Source organism: Trematomus bernacchii, unplaced genomic scaffold, assembly GCF_902827165.1.
Source record: "Trematomus bernacchii unplaced genomic scaffold, fTreBer1.1, whole genome shotgun sequence".
Taxonomy (NCBI): domain Eukaryota; kingdom Metazoa; phylum Chordata; class Actinopteri; order Perciformes; family Nototheniidae; genus Trematomus; species Trematomus bernacchii.
This window is the reverse complement of record NW_022987587.1, coordinates 388361-405499: the sequence shown is the minus strand read 5'-3', so window position 1 is coordinate 405499 and position 17139 is coordinate 388361. Positions and strand designations below refer to the sequence as shown.

Genomic DNA, 17139 nt, shown 5'->3' with positions numbered 1-17139 from the left:
ACACACAGAGCAGCCAAATTGTTTCTTTACAGCACTACGGCTTGAATCACTGAGAGATTCTTGTCTATTTTTCAGTGATTTTGAGGCTGAAGCAGATTCTCTGGTCTCCTTCCAATCAGCACTGTCTTCAGTGTCAGGTTCAGAAGAGTCTCCAGTGTCAGGTTCAGAAGAGTCTCCAGTGTCAGGTTCAGAAGAGTCTCCAATGTGAGGTTCAGAAGAGTCTCCAGTGTCAGGTTCAGAAGAGTCTCCAGTGGCGTACTCAGTCTTTGGTTGTAAACTGCTCTCTGGATCTGAGTTCCTGGCTGGTTCTGGTCCTCGACAGTCATCTCCATCAGCTTCTGTTTCCATGTGTTCAGTTTGTCTTTGATGAGGCTGTGAGGACTGAGGTTTCTCTTCATCATCTTCACTCTTCACAGGGTCAGGAGTGAAAGTGGACTTGGTGATATCAGCCTCCTCCAGCTCCTGAAGCTGCTCTCTCTCCTGACTGATCCTGAGTTCCTCCTGTTCCTGCTTAATGTGTGGGGGGGGCTCTGGGTCCTCCTGGTCCAGACTGGTGCTCCAATCCTGCTGGTCAGGGAGAACCTCTTCTTTAACCACCACCAGTAGCTGGACATCTACAGATAACAGGAAACACACAGTCAGAAAAAACGGTTAAGTATTAGCATTTCAAAATCTGATCACCATTAAAATGGGAGATATTTTGCAGCCCTAATTAATGCCTTTGTTTTTACTTTCATATTATCTTTTAGTCCCACCTGTTGTGTATTTTTGTTGTCTCAATTCACCTTCTGTAGCCCAGCCCCTTTCCAGTTCCAGTTTAGCAGTAGCTGCAATGTAAACAAGGAATTGTATTTGGCATCGTTCACAGATACACTATGCCTACAGAATGAAAATACTCCGTTACAAATTAAAATCTTACATTCAAACCTTATTTAAGTAAACGTTCGCAAGTATTAACAGAAAAATGTACAGCACCTTCTTATGTAAAAGTAATGATACTGCAATGACATTTTCGCAGGGGCAAAGCGCAACATCTTGCAAGAAACAGCGTCTGAGGGCTTCTTAACATTTAAAGGTCCCATGTCATTCTTTTCCAGTTATTACCCGTGTCCTTGTGTGTTATGTAGCTTTTTATGCATGTAAACGGTCTGCAGAGTCACAAACCCTCAAAGTACACCCTGTAGCGAGTGCAATTCTAACACAGAAAAGGCCTGTCTATGCTGCCCCAGAACGCCTCGTTGGAGATTTCTCTTTTTCTTCCTGGTACCAAGTGACGTAACGACGACCAAAATGGACTCATTGGTCCAAATGGACCAATCCACGGAGCCGTTATGTTACGTCCGCGGAGCCGTTATGTTACGTCCGCGGAGCCGTTATGTTACGTCCGCAGAGCCGTTATGTCCGCGGATTAGTCCAAATTGACCAATGGACTTCAACACACACACTCAATCTTTTTTCAGCTGCAGCTCCGCGCATTTCTCAGCCTGAGACTGCGGGACGCGGCGAGGCTGTGAGTCTGTGTGAGCAGCAGCGAGCCTCGCAACGTCCCTCCAACACGGCACCCAGACCCCACGCAGCATTCTCATCTGTTTGTCATTACTGGTGTCATTTTCTGGTTGCTAACTAACGCCATGGTAACACATAATCACTGATGTTCCGCTGTAACGGTGGTAGACTCATCAGAACAGAGTGGGCGAGCTGACCAATCAGAGCACAGTGGACTCACAGGGAGGGGGGGGGGGGGGGGGGGGCAGGAGCTCCAACAAGCCGTGTAGGACAGAGAGTGAATACACATACTATACAGAGATGCTGTATGAGATACCAATGTGAGTTTGGAAAATTGTAAATCTATTTTAGTAGACCTCAACAATGGAATTATGATCAGTAGAAATGGCCATGACATGGGACCTTTAACAAACTATGAATGTGTCATACCCACTTAACGGGAAGAAACTCAGCTATCAGACAATATTAACCATTGTTAGCTAAACAAAACACAAGGGTAATACAAAGGCTCTGAATTAGCCCAGAGCGAAAAAATGCTAACGCACTTAGCAAAGAACTCACGGTAAAATATTAGCTTATTACTCAGATCTGCAAACAATATATCATCTAGCAAGCTGAGATTCCACAGATTCTAGAAATACAAGTATCATCACTGAGCGATCAAAACTCGCACCAGGGGAAGCAAACCCAGACATCACACCACGTAGCTTTACGAATACACACTACCGCCGCCTGCTGGTAAGGAGAGTTATTGCCACTCACGCATGCGCAGTTCGTACGTGCTTCTTGGCAGTCGGCTGTGTAAAACTACCCTTGGATGATGGTAAGGTAGACTAAAAGCTTTAGGAATCCAAAGTACAACATATAAGTACCCTGTATCAAGATTGATGCAAAACAAGTGACATTTGACCTTTTTAGAGAGATTTAGCAAAAAGAAACCATTTCTGGGGTCATTTGGGTGGATTTTCCATATATCTGGCCCCCCTTGCTCGATTTTGATGGTTGACACCTCTTTCTGACCGTTAGAGCCAATAGAATCGAAGGGGGAGTCCCCCACACACACTCATTGTAAAAGAAAAGGTGGGGGCTTCGCGCATGTAATTTTGCATCAGAGTGGACCTATCTCTAGCTCTGACATCTGGAAACGGAAAAGCAGTTTTAATGCTTATGGATTATCAGAAATCATTTCAAAGGGACACAGACACATTGGATTAACCTATGGATTAACTTCAGCAGCGTTTTTATCGTTTTAATGCCATTGAAGACCACTTTGGAGAGACTAGAGCCAAGGTAAAAAATGTAGCATTTTTAGCTACCTAGCGTCACCTGTTTTGATGTCTGTTTTTGTTTATAACGTCGCAAATTCGTATAATTTAGTGATAATGAGGGTACCTTTCGATTCTGTGTCACCTCACGATGTGAATCGATGTCATCGATGTGGAGAAGAGATAAATGAAAAAGGATCAGTTAGATGAGTTTCTTCCCGTGACATGGATATAAAACATTCATAGTTTATTAAATGAACATGCCCTCAGACACTGTTTCCTGCAAGATGTTGCGGCAGTGCCCCGGTACCGGGGTCTCTCGGGCTTAACAGGTTAAGTTATGAAGTTATATAAGCATTATTAAGAAAGAAAGAATACCCAAGTTGTTTATTATTTTATTTGAGTTAATGTGAACATTAGTGAACACGGAAGGACCGCATTGACTTTCTGGATTGTGACAACGTGGATTTCTGTGGAAAAAGGCTTGTGCTGCATGTTGTGGATGTTGCAATACATTATAGTCTAATGCTGGAAGTGGAACAAATTTGCTTATGAATAAAGTGTGGAACGTAACTCAAGGAGGGTATCTTGAAAAGCGCTTTAATAAGTTTGTCTATCTGGCTTACTGCCGCGGATCCAAGCCGCACAACAACATAGCGCAACATTAAAATAAGGACAGCTATTTACACGTGGATGTTCAACGACAATAAAGCATAAACATGGCTGAAAAGGAAAATGTGGAAACTAATGAAACTCCTATGGACCCAAACGTGAATGAACGTGAAGTACCTGTGGAAAATGCTGACGTCAGACCAAAAAGAACAATAAGACCTACAGAAGAGGCTTTAGAAGCTAAGCTGGTGCAGTTAATTAAAAAAAGGAAAACGAAATTGGGTCAAGTCTCAAGGAAACTTGTTTTGATTGATTCACTCATGATTGATTATGGGAATATCATTGAGATGCAAAGTTGTCGTGGGGTTTTTCAAATACTTTCCAAAGAGTTTTCAAACTCACATCACTCAGTGCAAGAAATGCTGTCGGAGCAAGAAAAATAAAGTGATCATGTTGACTGCTATCTCCCAAAAATTGCATATTTCAATGAGTTTCAAGATGTGATGGTTAGCTAGAGCTGCCTCCTTTGAGAATGTGCCTCCTTCTGACCATCGAAAGGTACCCTCATTATCACTTCGGACCAATTTCCAAAATCTTTGGCGGAAATCGCGCTCCATTTAAGGCGGGCCTCGCATATGACGCACACCTGCACACCTGTCAGCCTGTTCCACCATTCTTCGTTTTCCGAGGCTAGGAAGGATGTTTGCCTCGCTTCAGAAGGAACTGACTCGGAGGGACTTGTTCTACCAAGGAAGCGTCCTCTACATTGAGAAACACCCACCGTGTGCAGACGCATGCATGGAAACCTGGAGTAAATTCACAAGCTACCCTGCAGTATACAAAGTCATTCAAACTAGCTGCACCTTTACCAGCTTTGAGAATACTTTCATGATCAATCATTATAAAACATATATCATATATATTATTCTGAAATGGACCAATCTGCACAATGACTACTTTTACTGTCGCTACTTTAACTATATTTTGACGATAATACTTTTATACTTTTACTTGAGGAACATTTTGAATGCAGGACTTTTACTGTAACAGAGTATTCCTACACTCTGGTACTTCTACTTTTACTCAAGTACAAGACCTGAGTACTTCTACTTTTACTCTAGTACAAGATCTGAGTGCTTCTACTTTTACTCAAGTACAAGATATATACTTATACCACCTCTGTTTATAGCCTATGAAAATAACTATTTGAAAACGAAGGCTAAAGCTAACGTTAGCAGATAGTGACAATGTATGCTAGTTAGCTAGCTCAACGATTCCTTAAATAATATTGCGACAGAAAAACTTTTCAGTGCACACGCTCTGCCGCTCTGCCGCTCTGCCGCTCCGCCGCTCCGACAGGGAGCTCTGCTCTGAACACCTGAACGTTCAGCTGTTCACCAGCGGTCCAGTCTGTGCCACAGTGACTCCGGACCGCACAGTTAATATTAACGAACGCACCGTAGGTAATGTAGCTGCTGAAGCTAGACCCTCATCCCGGAGCAGCAGAGCCTTATTATACATCAATGAGCAGAGCCGACAGGCAGGAAGACTCGAGCACACAGCTCGCGCTTCATTATAATATATAAAAAAAGAACACCATGCGATGGCACATAACAGCTCGCGGCCGCAGATTACTCCGGGTCCCAGACCCCCCCCATACCCCAAAAATATTTGTATTGCAGATCTACATGAATCACACAAACAACCTATTTTGGATTCAAAACGGCGAATTTCGCCGAAAGGTGACAAGTTTGCATCCCTGGCAAAAGGATGTGAAATGGACCTTCAATCCTCCTTACGGAGCACATCATGGCGGAGTATGGAAAAGACTAATCTGGCTTGTAAAGAAAATTCTGCTATCCATCACAAAACAACTGTTTTTAATATTTCAAAACCTATTAATGTGTCATACCAGATTAACGGGAATAAACTCAGCTAACTGACAGTACGAACCATTTTTACCAAAACAAAAACACAAGTCTCATAAGAAGCGTCTAAATGAACCCTGAGCGAAAAAATGCTTACGCACAAGTGCATTAGCATTAGCCCCGCGCACCAACGGAGAGAGAATAACTTATGGCAACACAAAAAACAACATGGGAGCGGTGGAGTGATGAGGAGGTGTCGGTGTTTTTCGCCTGCCGTCTTTTCTGCAGACTTGTCAAAATAAAAGTAAGCAAAACACTACTTTTGAATTCATTATTGAATTGTGTGCATAATAGGGGTGTAACAGTATACGTATTTGTACCGAAATTATTCTGTATGGGCCCTTCGGTTCGGTACACGTGTGTACCGAGCGAATATGACGTTAAACGTAAAAAATTGAGAACGTGAACAACTTTTTGGAAGTATTCTCAGGTGCTGTGACGCAGCATTCAGTGTAATTTGCTCACATTGGGTTCAACGCGTCATAGAGCGACCAAGTCATATCATTGGACGAGAGGCATACTATGAGAGCTGGTCACAGGGATACGTTCAAATATAGTCAGTAATTTGAGGAACTGTCGAAATGGCGAACGCAAATAAAGTTGAGCTCGAAAATCCTCCAGCATCATTGAAGTCTCCGGTTTGGGAACATTTTGGTTTTGCAGTTATGTACAAGGATGACGGACAAAGACAGGTGGACCGAACCAAAGCTGTTTGTCGGCATTGTTCAACTAAAATTGGTTACGCGGCTGGCAATACATCAAACTTGCACACTCATTTGAAAAGGCATCCCCCGAACGTGAATATCACCGGTACCAAAAGAAAAAAGACTGAAGTGCAAACTCAACTCCCACTAGCATTTAAGCCTCCCAACACTCGCAAAAAGTTCAGACCGAGCCAAAGCTTTTACAAACGCCAAATATCCTTATGTTGCCATGTTAGCAAAGCGCTACCTGGCTGTATCTGCTACCTCTGTCCCTAGCGAGAGGGTGTTCTCCACAGCAGGAGACATTGTTAGTGCCAGCAGATCTGCCCTTTCGGCAAGCAATGTGGACAAGTTAATTTTTCTTTAAAAAAACATGAAAATACAATGACAAGCAAGCAAGTCCTAATGTCAAGCTGGCTGCTTAGGTACTAGTACAGTACAGTTCAAATACAGATTATTTCAGTTCATCGAAATGCTGCACCTTAATGTCTATTTTATCATATTTTCTATTTATTTGAGTGAATACATTATTCACAGTTTAATAATATTTAAAAACCCCAAAAATATATTTTATGTTTTGTGATCATTTTTTCTGCTGTACCGAAAATGTACCGAACCGTGACCTAAAAACCGAGGTACGTACCGAACCGAAATGTTTGTGAACTGTTACACCCCTAGTGCATAACAATGCAATTAATCGCAGAAAATAATTTGATTAATCATGATTAAAATGTTTAATCGTTGCCCAGCAATAATAAACAGTCAGAAGTGTTACCAAATTGTTTAACGTGTTACCAAAAGAGTTTAAAGCAGGGCTGTCCAAACCTTTTTCACCGAGGGCCACATACAGAAAAACATACGAAGGCCTGGGGCACTCATAAAGGTGAGGTATATTGCCTCATCAGTTAAAGGGGACCTATCATGCAAAATACACTTTTGTACGTCTTTTATACATGAATATGTGTCCCCGGTGTTCCAGGGAACTCACCAAGTGTCAGAAAACACAACCCTCTCTATTTTCCTCCATACCCAAATCTCTAAAAAAGGGGCTGCAACGGATCTGATAAAAACTGATCCAGATTTGAACACTTCACTGACGTCAGTAAAGTGGCGCTACGGCTATTGGGCCAACTCTCCACCAATCAGGGGAATGTGGGGTTGGGCCACGGCCGGCCATTGCAGTTTGAAAGCGCTGGAGACGATGTAGTACATATGCCAGGCCTGTAAGTGGCGCTGTAGTCTGCCACAAAAGCAGCGAAGAAGACTTCCCGTGCATATGGTAACCATGGTTACCCTTCTGTTTATTCTCCGCTTTTTTCCCTCCCTCCCCGAGGCAAGCGTTTGCTCCCGCTGCTTTAATTCAATGCAATCCCTCCCCGTCGAGGCAAGCACTGTAATTCTCTCCGGTTAGTCCACCAGCAGATGACAAACACCCACCTCTCCGCCTCTTCCAAGGAACGAGGGGACCGTGCGGCAGAGTTTCAGTTAGGTTTTCTTTCGCCGGTCAAGATGTCCGTTAAAGTTTAAATCTTCCGGACAAAATTAGAAAAGTGCCGGTCAAAGGTCTTCTTTGTTATTTATTGAGCTTTAAAACAAATGAATAACGACTCTATAGGCCTATAATAACATGGAGGACGGAGATCTATTTTTCTCCCCCTCTTCTGACTTCATCAGAGCACGGCTCCCCTCTCCTGCAGGGGGGCGTGGTCAGCTGCAGCTCACAGAATCAGCCCCGTAGACAGCAAACAGCAAATAGAGCGAAATGAGGCATGGCTAAAATGCATGATCTGTTTGGAATTTTGAAAACAGAAACGTATAAATATACCTTATATAGGTATGGCCCAACAATATATCATTTAAATATAGCATGATAGGTCCACTTTAAGTTATAAGTTAGCAACATGTAGGTAAATTAGGCTTGATACATGAATATGCTTTAAGAAAAAAACCGCCTACATCACAGCTCTCTATAGGGTTTCATTTATCTTGTTGGCAGCTCATCCCTTAAAAACAGAAGTCTCAGAGTGATTATAATAAGATGAAATATGAAGGGTCTATTTCAAGCTTGTTATGAAAATAAGTTATTAGGCTTTTTGTATCAACTAAGATTTGTTAGAAAATGTTATCAACATGAATTGACTGAACTTATTTTAAAAGTGGGCTTATTAACACATGAATACTACTGTGTAATATATCTGTACATATATATTTAAGAAGTACAATATAAGAAAAGCAAAAGTTTCATTTGTGGGCCATATTTCATTATACTTTTTGAATTAGCTGAGGGCTAATTCAAAATGGCCAGCGGGCCGCATTTGGCCCCCGGGCCGTAGTTTGGACACCTCTGCTTTAAAGTGTTAATGAAGAGTAAAGGGAACAGACCTGCTCTGTGTATCCGAAGCTGAGGCTGTAAAACAGCGGCCAGTAGTTTCTGGAGTCTCTCGTTCTCCTCTTTGGAAAGAGACAGCTCCTCCTCGAGCTCTGCTATCGTTTTTTCAAACAGAGCAAATATATCTTCAGGAGCAGCAGTGAGTCGCTGCTTCTTCAACGACAGCAGCATTTGGACTTTACTCATGTTTACTAGATCACCTTTTCCTGCAAACTCCGTTAAACACACCGTTTCTCTCTTCACCAAACTCTCAATCTGACTAGTGTTGCTAACGTGTTTCCAGCTAGCATGCTAAGCTAGCTCCTATAGTCCGAGGTAAACGCTCCAGAAAAAAAGAGCACAGAGTCTATTCGGAGGTTTATCCAGACACACAGATGATGGATCAGTAGTGCTGGAGCTCACAAACGCTTTCTCATGAACACAGAGAGAGAGAGAACCGTAGCGACGAGACGCCTCATGGATCCAGGTTAGAAAGAGCTGGGAACTTCACTTCCGGTGAAGACGCCTCCTCCTTCTTCTTCTTCTCTCAGTTTTTGGCGGATTGCAAACAACTTTAAGGTGCATACCGCCACCTACTGTACATGAGTTTGAATCATCATATCATTCCATCTCTTAACTCATGGACGTATATCTATGATCTAATCAAAAATAAATAAATAAACAAAAAACATAAATAAATAAAACAAAACAAAACAATCATCCATGATCTATTCTAACCTAATGTTACATTATGTTTCCTACCCCAGTTTCCCTCAGAAAGGTAAACAGTGCCTTTCTGGTTGCTCTTCCTCCCTCTCCTTCTGTTCCCAGAATACCAACCACACTCCATTCCCTCTCTGCCTCTATCACTTTATCCTTTAGTTTTTCTCTTTCAGCTTTATAGATGTCACAATGTAATAAGATATGTTCCACATGTTCTTTAACTCCACAGCTCCCACACTTGTCACTGTCACTTTTCCCCATGACATACAGAGTACCATTCAATGCTGTGTGATTTAGTCTGAGTCTAGCTATCATGATTTCCTCCCTTCTGTTTCTTTCTTTATAAATATTCATTGCAATTGTGTTTTGAACTTTATGATACTCTTTGCCTTTCTGGTCTTTCTCCCACCTTTTCTGCCAGATCTCCATCCCTTTCTTCTTAATCACTGCTTTTCCTTCTCCTTTTCCAAGTTGAACTGGTAATGTTATTTCCTTTTGTAGTGCACTTTTTGCTCATTTATCAGCACACTCGTTCCCTTTCACCCCCTCATGTGCAGCCAGCAGAACTGCAGATCTATACCGCCTCTGTGAAGTCTTAACAGGCTATGATTCAGTTCTATAGCCGCGTTCACACCGGAGTACTTTCACCGTACTTTTCGCGTTTTAGTTCCGTGAGTCGCGTTCACACCAAAAATCGTACTTAATCTCGGGTACTTTTACCCCCATTTTTAGAGCCAACTCAGAGAGCGTACTTTTCTGTGGGTGAAAAGTTCTCCAAAAGTGCCCCAGTGCTGATTGGCTGGGCGAATTGCAAACCACGCCCCGTACAAGTGTGGAAATGTTGTGTAGAGCCGCCATTGTGTTTGCCTCGCTACAACAACCTCAGCCACCAAGAAGAGTAGTTTGTTTTTTTAACGCACGAAAATGACAAACATGAAGAAATCCGAGCGATGGACTGATGAGGAGGTATCAGCGCTTCTCTACATCTACGCCGACGACACGACGCAGGGAATGCTGTTGAAGCCAGTACCCAATTCAAAGATCTTCGATCGTTGTTCGAAGTTGTTGCTGGAGTTGGGAATCGTGCACAGCGCCACGGCATGCAGGCTGAAAATCAAGAAACTCCGCCAGGACTATAAGAAAACAAAAGACTGGAACAACAAAAGTGGGAACGACCGGAGGACCACGAAATGGTTTGACCGCATGGATGCTTTGCTTGGGAGCAGACCATCATTCTCCGGTACAGCATCGAGCCTGGATTCGGGCACTATAGCATCGGAGGCCGCTCCAACGCCGAATTTAGAGGGCGACAACGACGAAGGTAAAAGCAACTACATGCACTGGGGTTTTAATCTGCACAATAATGGTCTCAGATGTACTTTTATTTGCTCAGTAGATCAAGCTAGGCTAAACTAGCTAACACTGGCCCCGAGCTGGCTAATAACATCTAGCTATTAAAACGTTTTGACTAGTGAATAACTGTGCAGTGTTTCTGTAATTTGCTTCACTAACTCATGGAACTAATCATGTGTTTCAGGCGAGGAAAATCAGCAACACCACTCGGTATTGGAAACAAGCGAGGTTCTTGGCGTTGGAGATCGGAGCTTGCTCGCTTGCTCGTCCCCCTTACCGGCAACAAAACGCAAAGGTAAACACACTGTAACTTTGTCTTGAAAGAACGTTACGCATAGATGTTCACAATCATGTTTATTTCCTTCTTTATTGGTACAATTATGAAACAGCGTGAAAGAGAACATTTCGCGCCTTTTTACTCTCTTACAAACATTGTAAACATCCGGGCTAGAGGTCACATGACTTCCGGTAAGAAATCGCTTCCACTTGGAGCATATATCGCCACCTACTGTTGATTTATTAAATCCTTGTCCCCAGACCAGTGCTTTTGAAGAATTTGAAGATCAGCTTGTTTGCTTCATTTCTTGATTTACTTTCATATATTGACTTGAAATCCATGTCCTTGACGTTGAGTTGTTCCAGTGCAGTTATCAGAATGAGTCTTTGTCTGTTATAATCCAGGCAGCTAAAAAATACATGATGTATGTCTCTGGTTGTTGATCTTGTATCTTGCTTATTTTCCCCTCTTAGGAAAGCGGACACAGGATGCACTTTTCCTCGAGACCATCCAGGCGTTGGAGGACCAGCGTGCCGTGGCGAATGAGTCGCTGCGCCTAGATCAGGCGGTGCAGTTCAGCCAGACCCAGGAAGCGGAGGCCAGAATGCTCACCTCGATGGAGCAGCAGATGGAGCGCCAGCGGCACCAGGATGAAGCGTTGGCGCGGCGCCAGGAGCTGCGCCAGGAGCGGCAGGATGAGCGACAAGCGGCATTTCACACTGGGTTTCTGGAAGTGCTTTCCCAGCTAGTGAAAGCCAACAGGTCTTCCTCCAAATAGTGGCCCCTGTTAATGTCTGCTGCTGAGCCTATGCATAGTTTAGTTAAGTTAAGTTTTATATTATTGCTGTTTTCACTTTATTTTTTATATAATGTCCAACTGACACTTTGACACTTTATTTACATAACAAAATTGTTCTAATTTCATGTTATGTCATATGCTGCAATAAATAAAACCAACATGGCGATTAAATCATCTTGCTTATTTCTGACACTTTATCTTTAGTGACCTGTGTAGCATGCTATACATCACATGTAAGTGAGTATTCTGATACCATCATGTTTCATCGGTTATAAACTGGCAAAGCTTTATTTGTCATTTATTTATCATCAACCTTGTGGAGGAATGGCAGCGGCACATACACAAATATGATAATTTATATCATTTTAAATATTTGACCAAAACTTTTAATTCCCCCACATTTCACACAACACAACATGGAGTCCACTATGGGCCAAAAATGACATGAAAGTTTCCATTTTTTATGTTTTTATTTCCAAAATGAAACTATAAAACACTAGGGTTGTGAATGCTAGGTTAGTATCATCATAGGGCAAATAAAAACTGATGCACCAAATGAAACTAGGGGTAGATGGTGACTTAGTTTGAATACAGTCACGTCATGTTCAAAATGGCCCATGTAAAAAGTAAAGTGCTCAAAAGCAGCTAGTTTACTATGAATTCAAGTTTACATTAAAAAGCAGAACAATTATCAATACATTTCTGAAGTGATTTACCGATTTCTACATTCCCCTCGTCTCCGTTTTCAAGATTTGTTGACAGCAGAGCCGTATAATTGAAGAGTTACGACATAAAAATTGTTCTATTTCATGTTATGTCTTGAGAGTGCAATAAAGAAAACCGACATGGCGATTAAACAGATCCTTATTTTATATTGTTATTACTGTTATTATATAGTACAACTGACACTTTATTTTATATTGACAATGTTTAGTGACATGTACAACTGACACTTTAGTTACTAACATGTATGTTAGTTTTGGCTACTATTACACTATTGTAATGTTGCCTGTCTTGACTGCAAAATGAAAGAGAGAAACAAAAGCACCGTAGAAATGATCAGCTTTATTGTCAATAATGTTTACATTTATTGTTTAGAATGTACAATTTACACGCTGTTCAGATGCCTCATAAGGGCTGTGCGTGTGTCTTGCCCCCCAGCCTCGGCAATGGCTGGCGCTGGCCCATCAAGCTGGGTCGCCGGTAAGGCAGTCCATTCCTCCCTGTACTCATCATCATTACTTTCACAGAGGTTATGTAACACGCAACATGCTGCCACCTGGATTTTTATCTTGTCCATCTTGCAGTCGTTTCTTTTCATCAGGCACCGCCACCTGCCCTTCAATCTGCCAAAAGCGTTCTCCACCACCACTCGTGCTCGGCTTGTTTTGTGATTGTACACAAGTTGCTCGGGTGTGAGCCTTCCTTGGAAAGGTTTCATCAGCCATCTTTGCAGGGTGTAGGCTGAGTCACCAAGGATATAGTAACCCACATCATGTCCACCAATAGTCTTTGTTACATGAGGAAGTAGACCACCCTTATCCGCAAAACTACACAGTGATGACATGCCAAACACTCTGCTATCATGCATGCTCCCTGGTAAGCCAACAAAAACATTCCAAAAGAGGCCTCTACCATCCACAACACCCTGCAGGACGAGCGAGTGCCAGCCTTTGCGGTTGAAATACTCGTTGTGGTATTCCTCTGGTCTCAGAATGGGGATGTGTGATCCATCTACTGCACCTACACACTGTGGCACACCCCATCTGCGGTCAAAAAATAACGCCATCTCCTCTAACTTCTCAGCGTTCGGCCATGGCATGAACTCACAAAGGAGTATGCTCACAACAGAGGAGCAGAACTCGTGCACACAGTAACACACTGTAGATTTGCCGACTCCAAACAAATGAGAGATGGTCCTGTACTCAGAGTTGGTCGCAAGTTTCCACAGTGCTATGGCGATTTGCGTAATCTTCCCTCAGGGAAAAGTACTCTGGTGTGAACGCGATCTGTACTAAGTGCCCTGGGGTTAAAAGCGCCAGGGCTCTTAGTGCCGGAACTAAGTACAGGAAAGTACTTGGTGTGAACGCGCCTTATGAGAATGTCTTCTCTGACAGTTGTTGTTGACTGTATGCTTTTTAATATGGACAATGAATCTATATATCACCACCCTATCTGGTCTGACCTCTTCAACCCACTGTAATCCTATTATTACAGCCAGCATTTCTGCTGTGTACACTGATAATTGATCAGACGCTCTTTTTGAGATTGATATTTTAAAGTCTGGGATATATACCAACTCCAACACACTCTTCCTTGTTCTTAGAACCCTCTGTGTACATTTTGAGGTAATTGTAATAATAATAATAATAATTTGAATTTATATAGTGCCTTTCATAACCTCAAGGTCGCTTTACAAAGAAACATACAAGGACAAGACATAAAACATAAAAAAACATAAACATAAAACAGGGGGCAGAAATGGAAGTGTAAGTGGGGGGGGAGTGAGTTATAGTTGGAAGGCGATGTTGAACAGATGAGTTTTAAGGGTTGATATGAAGATGTTGAGAGAAGGGGCGTTGCAGATTTCTGCAGGGAGGGAGTTCCAGAGGGTGGGGGCAGCGACACTGAAGGCACGGTCCCCGAAGGTGCGGAGGTGTGAATGGGGAATGGAGAGCAGGCCGGAGTCTGAGGATCGAAGGGTGCGGGACGGGATGTAAGGGTGGAGGAGATCTGTGAGGTACTGAGGGGAGAGGGCATGGAGGGATTTGTAGGTGAGGAGCAGGAGTTTGTAAGTGATGCGGGACTTGACCGGGAGCCAGTGGAGGTTGAAGAGACTAGGGGTGATGTGCTGCCAGGGCTTGGTGCATGTGAGAACCCTGGCAATTGTCAAATAAATAAACAAATCAAATATCTGTATAGCAATTACAAATGTTTGGCATATCTGAAGCTGATGTTCTTGCAGGATTCGTGCTGTTCGGAGTTTGCATCCTCGTGGTTGATTGCACTTATTGTAAGCTGCAGAGGTGGAATAAGTACTCAGATCTTGTACTTTAGTAAAAGTAGAAGTACTCAGACCTTGTACTTGAGTAAAAGTAGATGTACTCAGATATTTTACTTGAGTAAAAGTAGAAATACCAGAGTGTAGGAATACTCTGTTACAGTAAAAGTCCTGCATTCAAGATGTCACTGAAGTAAAAGTACAAAAGTATTGGCATCAAAAGATAGTTAAAGTTCCAAAAGTAAAAGTACTCAATATGCAGATCGACCCATTCAGAATAATATATATGATATGTTTTGATTATAATCATTGATGCATTCATGTGTTTATCACATTTAAATGCTGGATTTATTTGTATTGTGTTGATCATTTCTACACACGGTGGTATTACTATTTTTATTTAAGTTAAAGTGCAGCAGGAGGGGACTCTTTAAAGTAGAGACACTACATACTGATATACACCTGAACATCAGCAGGAGAGGACTCTTTAAAGTAGAGACACTACATACTGACATACACCTGAACATCAGCAGGAGAGGACTCTTTAAAGTAGAGACACTACATACTGATATACACCTGAACATCAGCAGGAGAGGACTCTTTAAAGTAGAGACACTACATACTGATATACACCTGAACATCAGCAGGAGAGGACTCTTTAAAGTAGAGACACTCCATACTGACATACACCTGAACATCAGCAGGAGAGGACTCTTTAAAGTAGAGACACTACATACTGATATACACCTGAACATCAGCAGGAGAGGACTCTTTAAAGTAGAGACACTCCATACTGACATACAGTGATTTTAGTGTCATGTGAAATCTCTGTTTCTTCTCTTAATGTTTATCCTTGTTTTAAGTTGCAAATGGTCCTGCAGTGATGCAAAAAACCTTCCAGACTTTATCTGATAATAAAGTATCATCGTATGTTGTGAAAACAGCAGCATGGGTGTTTACATCTGTGCTTTAATATTTATTTACAGTATTTTAATAATCTCACCTCATCACAGAAGTCAGCGTTCTGCGTGCACACTATTGTTTTAGGGGCACCAAACCTGAACGAAAAGAGAAGAAGAGGAGATTAATTTCAGGTTAAAAATATTGTTATTTCTGCGTCCTGATGGTTGCATTTTAGAAAAAGTCAGATTTTTTTTCTGATTTTACTTCCATTCTTGAGAGGATAATAAATACATGGATCCTGATATTGAAGACCAAGCCGGTGACGAGTGAGATTTTTCTAACAAAAACACACATGTGAAAGGGAAGGAAAATGGGAGACAGTGTGGGTGCCTCGAGGCGAATCATTTTCAGATTATATATATACACAGTATTCTGGTCTTGGACATCACTGAATCCTTTCTGGCAGGAAGATCATGGACTTTTACGAAAAGTTTTTCAGATAGACTTTCCATTTAACTTTGAATCTTAATATTCGATGATTCCTCTAAAGTAAAATATTTATTTTGAACCCTGAGTGCTGCTAGCAAGAATGGCATTACTAGAATGTGGTTAAAACCAGGAAAACCTATTGTGGATATGGGCATTGTTTAGGATATTTTGGAGGATTACCTTTGCTTTGAGATAGCGACACATTGAATATGTGACATGTCTCCATGCTTTAATGTTCAAAAAGCTCTTTATTTTTCTCATACTAGAGGGAGAATCTCCAAAAACAGAATAGGGCCTCTTTAAGATTCACATATCATGAATGAGGCTTCAAACACCTGGTCAGGTAAAGTGTGATTACAGGTGATCTTGTGAAGTGTATCTACCTGTATATGCATTTGGAAATACATTTTGCGACAGAGAGAGCGTCCGTCCTCTGAACCGGAAAAGCTTCGGGCCATTTACTGAAGTAATCGATGAGCACTATGACGTTAGAGTTCCCCTGCTGCGTCTCTGGGAAAGGCCCTGAGGAAGAGGAAGAGGAAGATAAGGTGAGGTGAGGTAAGATAAGGTAAGGTGAGGTAAGGTGAGGTAAGATAAGGTAAGGTAAGGTGAGGTAAGGTGAGGTAAGGCAACGTAACATTTAGTAAGAAATAAAACAGCAGATAAATATAATTTGAGGAAATTAAATGCAGGCAAAAACCTATAATGTCGATCCCAACGATCTCCCAAGGTGCGTCCACTTTAATGGGCCGGACCGTCCTGGCCAGGTTTTTACTCCTTTCTGTGTGCTGACAGGTGTCACACACTTTGATCTGAAACAGGACACAGTTCAAAGTTAAATATTAATATAACTATTAAGTCACAGTGTCATAGAGTAGAGCAGGTGTTGGACCCTGAAGGCAGCATCTCCCTGGTCCAATGGGATTTTGGATTATTGCAGAAAATAATCTCTTTGTCAAACAAACGTTTATGATACTGACATGTTTAGTTCAGCAAGATAATCTCCACATATTAACACCACTTTATGATTTTGTAAGGAAAAAGCTAACTACAGGCTATAAGGAACTACAGCACGGTCACATGACTTCATGTCACCACCGCTAAGCTAAAGGTGGCTAATGTTGGGCTATAAAGGAACTACAGCACGGTCACATGACTTCACGTCACCACCGCTAAGCTAAAGGTGGCTAATGTTGGGCTAAAAAGGAACT

At 42.1% G+C, this 17139-nt stretch overlaps 1 protein-coding gene across 1 annotated transcript in view; it reads right to left on the bottom strand.

Annotated features, from left to right (window-relative positions):
- The window catches only part of LOC117480947 (zinc finger protein 197-like), a gene marked incomplete at its 3' end in the record, with an annotated part of 80134 nt that overhangs the window by 61345 nt on the left and 1650 nt on the right, over window positions 1–17139 (bottom strand). The window contains 3 exon segments of the mRNA XM_034128364.1: window positions 15540–15594; window positions 16312–16450; window positions 16629–16740. Of these exon segments, the coding sequence (XP_033984255.1) occupies window positions 15540–15594; window positions 16312–16450; window positions 16629–16740 (306 nt within the window).